The sequence below is a fragment of the Agrilus planipennis genome, unplaced genomic scaffold, assembly GCF_000699045.2.
Source record: "Agrilus planipennis isolate EAB-ADULT unplaced genomic scaffold, Apla_2.0 scaffold112, whole genome shotgun sequence".
In the NCBI taxonomy this organism is placed as follows: Eukaryota; Metazoa; Arthropoda; class Insecta; order Coleoptera; family Buprestidae; genus Agrilus; species Agrilus planipennis.
In genome coordinates this window covers 287,518-301,143 of record NW_020438886.1, presented here as the reverse complement: position 1 = coordinate 301,143, position 13,626 = coordinate 287,518, and the positions used below count along the sequence as shown (strand labels likewise).

The 13,626-nt window shown below is 32.9% G+C and overlaps 2 protein-coding genes across 5 annotated transcripts in view; one reads left to right on the top strand and one right to left on the bottom strand.

Moving 5' to 3' along the window:
* Positions 1-308: 308 nt before the first annotated feature.
* LOC108737048 (glycine-rich protein 23-like) lies at positions 309-938 on the bottom strand. The gene is made up of 2 exons (XM_025981662.1): positions 849-938; positions 309-773 (listed from the first exon to the last, which is right to left on the bottom strand). Exons 1-2 carry the CDS (start codon positions 936-938, stop codon positions 309-311), a joined length of 555 nt encoding a protein of 184 aa, XP_025837447.1.
* A 2,062-nt stretch (positions 939-3,000) lies between these two features.
* Positions 3,001-13,626, top strand: part of LOC108737045 (GATA zinc finger domain-containing protein 14) — a 25,282-nt gene continuing 14,656 nt past the window's right edge. Inside the window, exons 1-3 of one of the 4 annotated variants that reach the window (XM_018469701.1) lie at positions 3,001-3,330; positions 3,558-4,268; positions 4,329-4,435. In XM_018469701.1, the coding sequence (XP_018325203.1) occupies positions 3,123-3,330; positions 3,558-4,268; positions 4,329-4,435 (1,026 nt within the window). In that variant the 5' untranslated portion in view covers positions 3,001-3,122. Of the gene's footprint in view, positions 3,331-3,430; positions 3,495-3,557; positions 4,436-13,626 lie in introns of those variants that run through there. The other 3 variants (XM_018469699.1, XM_018469702.2, XM_018469703.1) reach the window with 3 other exon arrangements.

Genomic DNA, 13,626 nt, shown 5'->3' with positions numbered 1-13,626 from the left:
GCTAGAAGGATATAAACCAACAATTTATAAGGTGTACATTCCAGGAGATGTTGAAGGCAGCAAAAAATTGCTCTCCCAGGTTACTAATCAATTTTGAGTCCAATAGAATATTTCAGTAGGTATTTGTAACATCTAATATGGAATGGATTACCTAGCTCTCATAATATATCTGTTTCGATTGATTAAAGAATTTGTACCAAAAGTTTTTGTTTTTTAATATTTTATTACAGTGTTATAAAAATAATTTACAATAAATTATACAGCCGCCAAAATTAATACAAAGCATCACTCTCCTATCTCTTGAATTTCTATCCTATCATTCCAATTCCTGATCCAATTCCAATCCCGCCTCCAAATCCACTTGCCATCATTCCCGTTCCTCCCATACCACCTCCCACACTTCCTACACTTGTCATACTTCCTCCTACACTTCCCGTACTCCTTACCATCCCTCCTCCTACACTTCCCATACTAACACCAGCATTTCCCATACCTCCCATGCCCCCCATCATTCCTACACTTCCCAAACCTCCCATGGTTCCTACACCTCCCATACCACCAACAGTCCCCATACTTCCCATGCCTCCCATATTATTGCCATATCCGTATCCCATCATCATTCCTGGGAAGGAAAATCCACCCATTCCTCCGCCAAGAAAAGGTCTTCCATATCCCATGCCGTAACCTCCACCGTAACCAACACCTAAACCGCCCCCGACGGATGCATCAGGATCCAAATCTTGTGATGATCCTCTAGTTTTGACGTTTTCTGTCTGAATCTCACGAGTCACTCTCCTAGGGTGTATTTGATACAAACCCTTTGTGTGATATACTGGCCTAAGGCTTACGTGTTTGTGGTAATGGTAAGGGTGGTGGTGAGACGCTCTTCCTCCCAGTACGGTGGTAAATAGTAGTGCAAGTACTAAAGAGGCGATCATCTGCAAAAAATACACACACCGAATTTTCCACAGTTCAATTATTAGGTCATATTACACTGATCGTATGTATGCAGATCTTTTGTTTGGTGACCGTTTTAGATGTCTTGAGAAAAATTTGAAGAAATTCTAATTAAAATAATTTTATTAATAAATAATTTCAAACATTATTAATATTAGTATAAGTTCTTGATCAGCGCGATTTAGATCTCATCAGCACACCTTAGACAGTTTCAATTACGTCAAAATAAAGTTGGTCCTAAAGGTGATGCTATAACCGAGTTCTAGTAAAGGTAAAATTATTGTTTTTGTTGAATTCTTAAAATTCTGTCCAAAATAAATCAGTTTTATTTTATAATTTCTTGGCTCGCTCGCCCTATTTAAAAACTAGAAAAATATTTCAAATCACTACAGTAAAAATTAATAATTTTATCGATATTCGTTTGAGTTCGAGTAGGTACACAATTATTTTTTTTACTGATTTTAAAATGTTATCACTTACCTTACAGAATCACTTTTAGAAGGTAAACCGGCTGCCACTTAAACACTTCTTCGTCATTTTCAATTAAACATGAGATTATATAGGTATTAACGCCTCTAAGTTAACGGATGTAATTGATTACCGAAAAATTAACCGGTAAAAAGGTTAATCGTAAACGTATATAAAAATTTAACGGAAAATACGAAAGAGTACAATACCCTCCATCGGCAATAACCAATTAACACCAATAATTATTTTGTAAGTAAAGGAACTTCGTCAATTATAACAAGCTAGTCAAGAACTCCTAAATTATTTTTTCTTCGTATAATTTATCTATTACTTATTACTATATACATTTTATAATTTAGGAGAGATTAAGATAATAAATCCGAATTTTTTGAGTCAGAGCCGAACTCAGGGTGAGCATCGGATATGCCAAGACTTATATCTTATTTTTATTACTTTTCCTGCTAGGTATGTGTCTTGAGCATTCTGAGTCAAGTATATCGAACTTAAAATCTATTGTATAGGGTGGGCAAATTTCGACATTTGTATAGTACAACTCGGTAACTATAAAAGATACAAAAAAATTAACGGCGGCTTTTCGATCTCTCCTTTTTTAGGACAAATTTATTGGTGTTTTCAAAAACTAGTTATCGTCTTTTGTTTTCAAGTTACAAACAAAAGTTTTGACTACGTATCCACATTGTTTGTAGTATAAGAAAAAACACTACTTGAGTACGTGTTAACGATCACATAAAACTAATTTTTGTATCCCTCGAAAACAGTATTTTTTTTTGGATAAATGGTACGCTATGTCCTTTTTTGTACCTTTGACAATGTGTGTAAAAATTTTCATGATAATCGGTTTAATACTTAAGGCGTGAAATCATAACAAATAAACAAAGAAACAAAGAACCCCACATTATTATGGTATTTATGATAACTGTATTAAAAAAGTAAGGCGGTACACCCCAAATACATAAGAATGTATGTATGAGTTTTGAGTAAAAAGTACATTGTTGACTTAGCTCTACAATATTTTTTTCAAACTCATAATGAGCTAAAAGCGACCCTACTTTGCATTTACTATAGTAGCCAAGAGCAAATATTCTATTTATAGTTATAATACTTTTTGTAACGGAGATATTTAATCTTTTTCTTTACTTAGACACTGAAAATTAAATAATTGATTGTTGTTTGAAAAAAGCATTAGCATGTACGTAGCTTGTTATTTTCTCTTTCTGGAAAAAATTTCTTTCACGTTATTTAACAAGTTCTAGCTAGTTGTTTGTATTTAGTTTTGTAAATAATTAGGTTTTGTTATTATTTTTAGATGCGTTCATAATAGACAATTTCTGGTAACAAATCTACTTTAAACGCTTTAGAAACATACAAAAAAAAATAGATATCGGTTTATGTATTTTTTTAAATTTTATTTGTAGTCTAATTGAACGTTAGACAAACAAACAACAACAGAATGACAAAATCGTAATTTGCTGTAATCGTTTTCAATATAATTCAAGTTAATATGTATTTCCTGCCTTTTCATTAAAAATATAATTAATTTTGACGTACTAATTAGACATAAAAGGGCAACCGTCAATCATCTTCAGGATTCCGATGTACAAAATGTTAATAGAACCTCTATTTTATTTATTTATTTATGAGCAGTATTGTTTTTACAACCAAACAAATAATTCACGATGTTACACTGGGTTACAACCATTTTACTGTTATTTTTGTGTTTGGCTTCAACCCCATTGGCTGAAAATCTATTCAAGAACAGTTCGCGAAATAATTTAAATAACAATAAAGTGAATGATCCTTTCCAAAGCTTGATCCTTGAAATGAAAAAGTACATCAAAGACTGCAAACTAGATCCTTCTTCAGAAGAATTAAAAGAAAAATATGGTAAGAATTCTCATTATAAGAATATACCGGGTTTCTAAATAAAGTTTTGCCGAACATAATGTGTATATTGCTGTTTTACTTATTTGTTGTAAACTTTTTAACTATAGCAGCAAGAAAACACCAATTACAGTTATCTAAAATTAATGTTTGTGAAGTATCTATATGTAAATCAATTACCAATTTTTAATTGTAAATTAAGAAATCTACAGATCAAGTGAAAATTTTAGGTGGTGTCTACATGAATAACAACAACAAGAGAAGAAGTAGCCGAAATAGTAAAGAAATTAATGATGACGATGCAAGTTTTAGTAGCCGTCAATATTATTTAACGAAAGCACACTTGCGTCATTTAGATAACAAAAATTTGAACAACAGCAACTACACAACCCAACAAGAACATGCGAGCGCATATGGACGTAATTGGAACATGGGAGGAAATGATAATTACAAACTGAACAACTTCGGAGAAAACCTTTTAAGAAATGGGAATTACAATAATAACGAAAACAGAAATCGCAATGACCGTAGGAATGGTTGCAAAAATGATCAAAATAACAACAGCAACAATTACGACCGAAATGGTCCAGACAGAAACGGTAATGGTTATTCCAATCAGAATAATAGACAAAATAGTTACAATAGTGACAATTATCCTGGTCAGAATTATAATTCTCAAGGTACAGGAGATTTTTACAATAGAAGATCAGATGGCATGGATCGAGGATATTCCTCAAATATGGAAACAATCCTGGAACCTTCATCTCACGGAACCAACCGAAATTATCAATCTTATCAGAACCAACAAACAAGACATTACGGAACAATGCCCTATCCTGCGGGAAGTTCATTTACAAGTATTAGTAATTATAACAGACAATCTGAAAGGCAAGATGATATTGATAACCGTAGAAGTTCAGGGAGTTATTATATAATTAGTGGTAGTAGCGAATATGGTAATGGAAATAGGAAATACATGAGAAACAATCAAAACATTGCAGGTTTACAACCTCCGCAACAAGTTATTATGGCAAGACAACAAGAGGGAAGATATCCCAGATCCTCGGGTAATTTGAATGACTGGAATAAAAGCGAAGAAAACGTTGAGGTAACTGAATTGTAATCACTTGAAATGAAAGCAAAAATATCTCTAGTAATTTAAATTAAAAATTAAAAGGAATACTCACCCTTAATTACCACAAATAATTTTATTTGANTTTTCACTGTCGATTCCCAACATAGTCAACCAAATATACACTTTTGCAAGTGGAAAACGAAATTCGAATGCACGTAGTATCAAAAAAAAAAAACGAATATACAGGGCGTTCAAATGAATCACGTAAATTATAATTATTTTTCAATGCAGGTAAGAAATAAATCTTAAAGAATCATACAAAATGGTTCTACGATGGGATAATTCACCCATATATTTTGCTTACAGCTAAAAAAAAGTATTAAAATAGAACTTTCAATTTAAAGAAATTAGAAACTGATTATGAAAATAATACTATTTTACAGGGTGTTTATTAAACACAGAGCAAAACTTGAGAAAATTATTTCCTAGGTTACTGTAAGGGTATTTAATGCCTTGATGATTTTTGGAAAATGGGCTTGTTTCCAAGATACAGGGTGATAAATGTTTTCCGACAATAACACTGTTTTGTTTTATTATCCAGAAAGATGCATGTAAAGCTTCTAAATCTTTAGGTAATAAAAGAACTGCTATATATGACTAACACTAGCATCTTCTCCTCATTGAACAGTGCCATAATCATGGGAGGGTTGGAAATCACCCGACTAGGAATTTTTTTTAATTATACTTCTTAAGTAGTTATCGAGTGTAATTCGGTTCGATCCTTTTGGATATTCCGATCAGACAATTCCACTTTTTTAAAGATAATGTGGATTTTCATATTTTTCGTTACCTTACCTCTCCCTTGAGAAATCTTGATCACGCCACTGTCATTGACTTTTTGAAAAACAGCGGAATTGTTTCTAACTGAACTATTTGAGCGATTTAAACATGTTGCTGTTAAAAATTCATAAAACCGGACTTTGAACATCTTTTCGGTTACATTAATAATTTTAAATTGTGTCTTGTCGTAAACAATGTACCATCTTGTTGGCTTTCCAAAAACAATCAAACAACAAAATATTGTTTCAATAACTCTTGAAGTTTTGCCGTTTGTTTAATAAGCACCCTGTATACAGAAGGTAATACTTACACTAATTTGTAAAATTCTGCAACACACATGGAAGGCTGCGACGCAGCATGTCCGTGTCACCTTGTGTATATTTTGAAATTATTCCGTCAATATTGACGTGACGTAAAAGGTAAAGAATTTAAGGTATTGAAAATGGAAGGTACTCTAAATTATTCTACGTCTGATTTGGACCATACGCCTGTGAAAAGTAGAAACGACGATAATTTCGAAGATGCAAAGAGCGAAATTGAAATCATTACCGAAGACTTCAATCTTGCCATGGCCGAAAGTACAATCAAAATCTCTTCGCAGATAAGCATAACCGACGTGTACGAAAAAAATATTTATTTAGAAAACAGCTATAAAGACGCCATGAGAAAGTGCGAGGTACTTCAAAACGAGATAGACGTCATGAACGCCACCGTTAATAGAGAAAGACAAAGAGCTCACAGTTACAAAAAGAAACTCCAGTACATCCAGGAAAACCAAGATATCCTAAAGAGTTTGAAAGAAACTTATATTTCCTATAAAGGTTCCAAATGTAACGAAGGTGAGAAAATACCTAAAGACGCAGTAACTCAAACACACCATCAAAATCAGCATGAAATAAATAGAGAGCCATCTGAGTCAAACCCATGTATTGTAATGAGCGTTACTGAATTAGATGATATCAAAAATACGTTTCAAAATTTAAGGACGTTAGTGGAGTCCCGGGAAGAATCGAGGACTCTAATGCTAGAACAACAAGCCGCTGCCATATTGGAAATAACCGCACTAAAGGAAGAAATAAGATTCCTTAAACTAATGTTGCAATTAAAAGAAACATCCGAAACCTCAAAAACAAATATGGCGTCACAGAATACAAAAGATACAGGTGTACTTAGAAAAATAATCATAAAATTGCACAAAATATTAAAAGATGCCCAGTATAAATCGGAAGCGGTTAATCCTTTGACAGATTTTGAAAAGACTATTATGAATCTTTTAGTAATAAATACTGATACCAAAAATGCTTTAAGAAGAACTAAAAGGAGTTCTTCGCTGGATGAAATACATCGGCAGCACGAATCTGTTGTCAAGTGTCTTCCTGTTCGACACAAGAAAACAATTTTTTATGAAAGAAAACGCATTCCAAAAGTAACTGAAAGAAGATCTCAGTCTCTGAGTCATATTTAAAGCTAAAATTTTGGAAACATAAAAGTTCGACTTTCCAAAATTACCTATCGTGGAAAAAATACAATGACTAAAATTACAATAATCTTTCCATTTACACATTATTTTTGGGACATCTAATAAAATTTAAGGTCACTTCGCACAGTTGGTTATAAATTGACAATAATTATAATAGAAGTTTAAATAAAGCACGTATATAATTATAATTAGCACCCACTTATCTTTAGTTGGCATTATAATTTCTTTTTTCAACAAATTAAATTCATTTTCTACGACGATTGTGTAATCTCATTAAATTTCTGTCTAATTTGATTTGAAATATTTTGTAGTAACTAACAGTTAAATTTTCGAATTATTTTTAAGGAGAAGATTCATTGGGATCATATAATGACGTCATAAGAAGTAGGACGAAGCCACAAAATTATTTTATTATTTAACTTCGTAAGAACAATAAATACACACAAATAACTACGATAACAATAAATAATAATGAACCAAGATGCACGACAATGATTATTTATTATGTGGTGATATCACATTAATGTCCTTCCCCTCTCTATCTAACTTCATTTTAGCCTCTACCCCTATTGGCCTGCCTTCTTGCTACAACTATCCTGTAGGTGAAGAGAGGTCTGGTCACAGTGGCACTTGTGTCCAAATCGTCAACTTCTTCTCTTGCATCAGTCCTCACCTCATTTTCTACAGATCTTCGAAATCGTCCTTTCAAATTATCGTCCATATTTCGGACAAAAGGAGGTACAAAAATAAATCCAATTCCAGAAGAAACGCCGCTGGAACCGTGAATGGATCTTTTCGCTACACTTTTTGTTAGTCCAGAAGATTCGGGAATCGCCATTGCTTCAACAGGTTTTTCAGCTGTTTTGTCTTCTGGTGGCTGCTGATTATCTGTGATACTTCTTTTAGATATTCTTTCACCACCGGGTAGGTCCACGTGAAACTCGCGGATTATTCCATCATCGTGGTAAACTGACGGCTTACCGAAAGCAATATCAATTATCACCATACAAACAAGCGTGATGGCAATCATTTTCTCGTTTTGCTTTGGACGAAGCTGTGCTTCAGATACGCGACAATCAAAACTTTTTCTGGCCCTCGACCGTTTGGTGATCGGTATTTATACGAAGACGGTAATGTTTCTAATTAAATGTTGACGCTTGTAGAAAGGTGTTAAATAGTGCACAATGCTTTCGATATACGCATGTTACAACCACTCCGAAGCAAACAGGCACGTATACCAAAAATAAACTGCAACAAAAGTCAAATATTTGTTTGCAGTACTTATTATGGTTTTTCTTCTTAACCACTGATAGACGGATAACATGTATATATATATTAAGTATTTTTAGATTTGCTTTTCAAACTTTGAGTCAGTTGTGACGCAAATCCATTGTTTACTAACTGTAAGTATAATTATTTCTTTTTTTAGATCTTAGATATTTACACAAGTACTTTTCTGGAAAGTGTCCGTACTTCTGGAATTTTGCTTTTACATATCTGATGACAGTATTTAGCGTACGAAAACGTTTAGAGAAATTGCTCAATATGTCTGTCTCAATACTAAAACAATCTTAAGAAATTTTAGTAAAAATAAAAGGAGGATGCTTTATTGTTTGTTCTTCTTTGTTTTTAAGGATTAATATCGAGATCCCCAATTCAATTGATTTAACTGTTTTGCCATATAACGTAGTAAATAAGGGATCATCCTAAAAATACGTCACTCAGAATGTCACCTTTCGTCACGCTAAGTCACACTTCAGCCACCCCCCCCCCTAAAAAATATTATATCCAAAAGATGCCCCTTCCCTATAAACGATTTCCTATGATTAAACATAGCAATGAGAATAAGTTTCTATCGTAATGAAAAATTTTAGTAACTATCAAGTTAATAAAAACATGTTGATAAATTTCTAATGTTTCGTTTTCTTAGACTCCCAACTCCCTGTCATATCTCGTCTCACTACGTAATATCCCTCCCTCTCTCTTGTTTGTGATCATATTTTATGAACATTCCCTAATCAAAATGGCTCGAATTCATAAGCGGAATTATTACCACCATAAACTTTTGCTGAGGCCTAATATTATATTATGGAAAACAGCAAAAAAGGCTCATAAGGTTACTGTAGAAAAAGACAACACGAACGAAGTAGGAAAGAAAAACTAGCGAAAGGTCGAATATAAAGATAGGAAACGAAAAATTAAAAGAAATGGCTGCTTTTAGGCATCTAGGAAGTCAGATAACTCAGAATGGAAGGAGCAGTAGAGATATAAAACATAGGATAGCGCAAGATCGAGTCGCCTTCAATAATGCTCTATGCTCACGAACAGTTAATTTAGAAATTCAAAAAAGATTGTTAAAGGTCTAGAGCTCGGCGCTGTACGGGTGCGAAACATGGACAGTGGGCGCAGCGAAATAGCATGAACTGAAAGCATTATGATTCTTTTTATGAATACTAGTTTTTTTATTAGAAGAATCAACAAAACGTGAATCTTTGCTTTTACTATTATCGTATTCCGATTAATATCCGTATGTATACACACAACTACAGTGTTATCATACTTAAGTGGATCATAATTAATTGAGATTACCTTCGTTATATAAAGAGAAATGTTTGAATAGATTAAGTAAATGCAGTTTATTTAAAAAGAAAATTTGACGATAATTACTTGTATAAACTTATTCTAGATTCTATCGTATACAATTGTGAAAATCGCATGGGAAGGCATTTCACTATTAAAAAAAAAAAAACACTTCACTCTTCAGTGAAATCTCACGGTTACCTTTCCAACAAATAAAAGCAAAAGAAAAATCACTATTTCAACACAAGACATGGTTGGAAGTTTAAATGTATAGGTAAAGTAAAATATTTACAATACTATTAGTATAATGTTGTTCTAAACCGATCAAGAAAGTGAAACCATATTTCTTTTGAAAAATAAAGAATTTTTGTCAGGGCTGTATTTAGAAAAGTTCTGTTCTGGTTCCCCACTCCTCCATTATTTCCAAATACCAAAATATGTATATAAAATTAAAGCAGAAAAATTACAATTACGATTAATTTTTGACTGATTTTGATGATTAAAAAGTCGATTCCTATATATGTACATAATATATATTCGCAATAGTACAACATACTTGCAATATAAAGGTTGTGATCAAAAGTCAAAAAAATTCACGTTTCTTTAATAAAAAATATGAAAATATATCAGAAGAAATGTCATACCCGAATTCGGCATACTCGAATTAAATTGGTTAGAATAAAGTTTAAAATTCAAAAAAAAGTTTGGCCAACATTGCCCCTCTTGGCCGGAAACAAGTCACAAAATTAATTCCTGCAGTAAAAAAAAAGTAAAAGCCCATCTTAAAGGGCAAATTCGCGTTAGAGTAATTTTTCTTTTTTAAAGAGGAATGGGCTATTTATTCCAATACTATATTATTATTAACACTTAACTACTAACACATTGACAGTGGTTAATGATACTAAAAGAAACGAATTTAAAAAGAAATATATTTTTAAAGACATAACGTACAACTGTGATCATTTACAACTACCAGCAGTTTGTAAAAAAAATCGAGAATGTGGCACTACTTGAATTACGAATAATTTTATGCAAAATTATAAAAAAATTGGCTTCTGGGTGCATGTAATCATGGGATACCTACATTTTTAATTGGACAAATCGGTTTCAATTTGACAAATCCTTTTGGAGCCCCTGACTTTGGCATGCCCCTTGCCCCCTACCTAAACACGGACCTGATTTTTGTATTGAAGATTTAAAAATTGAGATCAACACGAGTATTTACCATAAACACAAAGCGTTTTTTGTATACGTAAAACCTAATTTTCTCCGTGCTATCCTATTAATCATATATTAATTTACGCACTGTTGTTAATTGGGAATTCTAACAAATAACTGCTTTGCATCATAAGTACCTACATTTTATATTGTCAACAAAAAAGCTAACAATGCGTCTAAAGTCTGTAAATAAAAGCATTTGCAAATATGTGATACATACAATACATAATATGCCTTTATCCCATGATCAGTCTTAAAATGTACGACTTTTTGTGCAATTTTTGGTTTAATTGAGAGTAAAAGAAATACTGATTACTATCTTAAAATTTATTGAAAAATTGTGTTTATAGAAAGAAAAGAACAATGAACAATAATTGGTGACAAATTATACAGCTCTAATTAAAAAAAATTATAGTTTTTTGTTTGTCACTTTTAAAAATAAACGTAGGTACTTAAACTTATGTGCCCTGTTTAATTACAGAGATAATGTATTAACAAGGCAGTTTTGGCGAAAAAACTTGTTATTCCTGTACAAGCTCCAACTTTGTACGCGTCTCTCTTTAATTAAAACCCCCTTAGCACTCGAAATTGCGTCAGTAGCAAGTTTAAATACAATTAGTTAGTGTTAAGTAAAGTGTTTATCGAAAAGCAGAAAATATGTTGGGCAATCAATTGGTAAAGTTACTCTTTCTGCTTTTCTGTCTCGCAACATTTTTAAATGGGGAAGAAGTTAAGACGAGTACAGACCCAAATTACTCGAAATTTCTGCGCTTTTTGAAGCATTCCAATCAGTTATTACAAAACCAAGAAATTGAACAAGTAACCGATTTTGATTTAGAGGCTTTAAAGAAGTCCCTGGCACATTACACCGATGGACCGATTTCGCTAGAAGGATATAAACCAACAATTTATAAGGTGTACATTCCAGGAGATGTTGAAGGCAGCAAAAAATTGCTCTCCCAGGTTACTAATCAATTTTGAGTCCAATAGAATATTTCAGTAGGTATTTGTAACATCTAATATGGAATGGATTACCTAGCTCTCATAATATATCTGTTTCGATTGATTAAAGAATTTGTACCAAAAGTTTTTGTTTTTTAATATTTTATTACAGTGTTATAAAAATAATTTACAATAAATTATACAGCCGCCAAAATTAATACAAAGCATCACTCTCCTATCTCTTGAATTTCTATCCTATCATTCCAATTCCTGATCCAATTCCAATCCCGCCTCCAAATCCACTTGCCATCATTCCCGTTCCTCCCATACCACCTCCCACACTTCCTACACTTGTCATACTTCCTCCTACACTTCCCGTACTCCTTACCATCCCTCCTCCTACACTTCCCATACTAACACCAGCATTTCCCATACCTCCCATGCCCCCCATCATTCCTACACTTCCCAAACCTCCCATGGTTCCTACACCTCCCATACCACCAACAGTCCCCATACTTCCCATGCCTCCCATATTATTGCCATATCCGTATCCCATCATCATTCCTGGGAAGGAAAATCCACCCATTCCTCCGCCAAGAAAAGGTCTTCCATATCCCATGCCGTAACCTCCACCGTAACCAACACCTAAACCGCCCCCGACGGATGCATCAGGATCCAAATCTTGTGATGATCCTCTAGTTTTGACGTTTTCTGTCTGAATCTCACGAGTCACTCTCCTAGGGTGTATTTGATACAAACCCTTTGTGTGATATACTGGCCTAAGGCTTACGTGTTTGTGGTAATGGTAAGGGTGGTGGTGAGACGCTCTTCCTCCCAGTACGGTGGTAAATAGTAGTGCAAGTACTAAAGAGGCGATCATCTGCAAAAAATACACACACCGAATTTTCCACAGTTCAATTATTAGGTCATATTACACTGATCGTATGTATGCAGATCTTTTGTTTGGTGACCGTTTTAGATGTCTTGAGAAAAATTTGAAGAAATTCTAATTAAAATAATTTTATTAATAAATAATTTCAAACATTATTAATATTAGTATAAGTTCTTGATCAGCGCGATTTAGATCTCATCAGCACACCTTAGACAGTTTCAATTACGTCAAAATAAAGTTGGTCCTAAAGGTGATGCTATAACCGAGTTCTAGTAAAGGTAAAATTATTGTTTTTGTTGAATTCTTAAAATTCTGTCCAAAATAAATCAGTTTTATTTTATAATTTCTTGGCTCGCTCGCCCTATTTAAAAACTAGAAAAATATTTCAAATCACTACAGTAAAAATTAATAATTTTATCGATATTCGTTTGAGTTCGAGTAGGTACACAATTATTTTTTTTACTGATTTTAAAATGTTATCACTTACCTTACAGAATCACTTTTAGAAGGTAAACCGGCTGCCACTTAAACACTTCTTCGTCATTTTCAATTAAACATGAGATTATATAGGTATTAACGCCTCTAAGTTAACGGATGTAATTGATTACCGAAAAATTAACCGGTAAAAAGGTTAATCGTAAACGTATATAAAAATTTAACGGAAAATACGAAAGAGTACAATACCCTCCATCGGCAATAACCAATTAACACCAATAATTATTTTGTAAGTAAAGGAACTTCGTCAATTATAACAAGCTAGTCAAGAACTCCTAAATTATTTTTTCTTCGTATAATTTATCTATTACTTATTACTATATACATTTTATAATTTAGGAGAGATTAAGATAATAAATCCGAATTTTTTGAGTCAGAGCCGAACTCAGGGTGAGCATCGGATATGCCAAGACTTATATCTTATTTTTATTACTTTTCCTGCTAGGTATGTGTCTTGAGCATTCTGAGTCAAGTATATCGAACTTAAAATCTATTGTATAGGGTGGGCAAATTTCGACATTTGTATAGTACAACTCGGTAACTATAAAAGATACAAAAAAATTAACGGCGGCTTTTCGATCTCTCCTTTTTTAGGACAAATTTATTGGTGTTTTCAAAAACTAGTTATCGTCTTTTGTTTTCAAGTTACAAACAAAAGTTTTGACTACGTATCCACATTGTTTGTAGTATAAGAAAAAACACTACTTGAGTACGTGTTAACGATCACATAAAACTAATTTTTGTATCCCTCGAAAACAGTATTTTTTTTTGGATAAA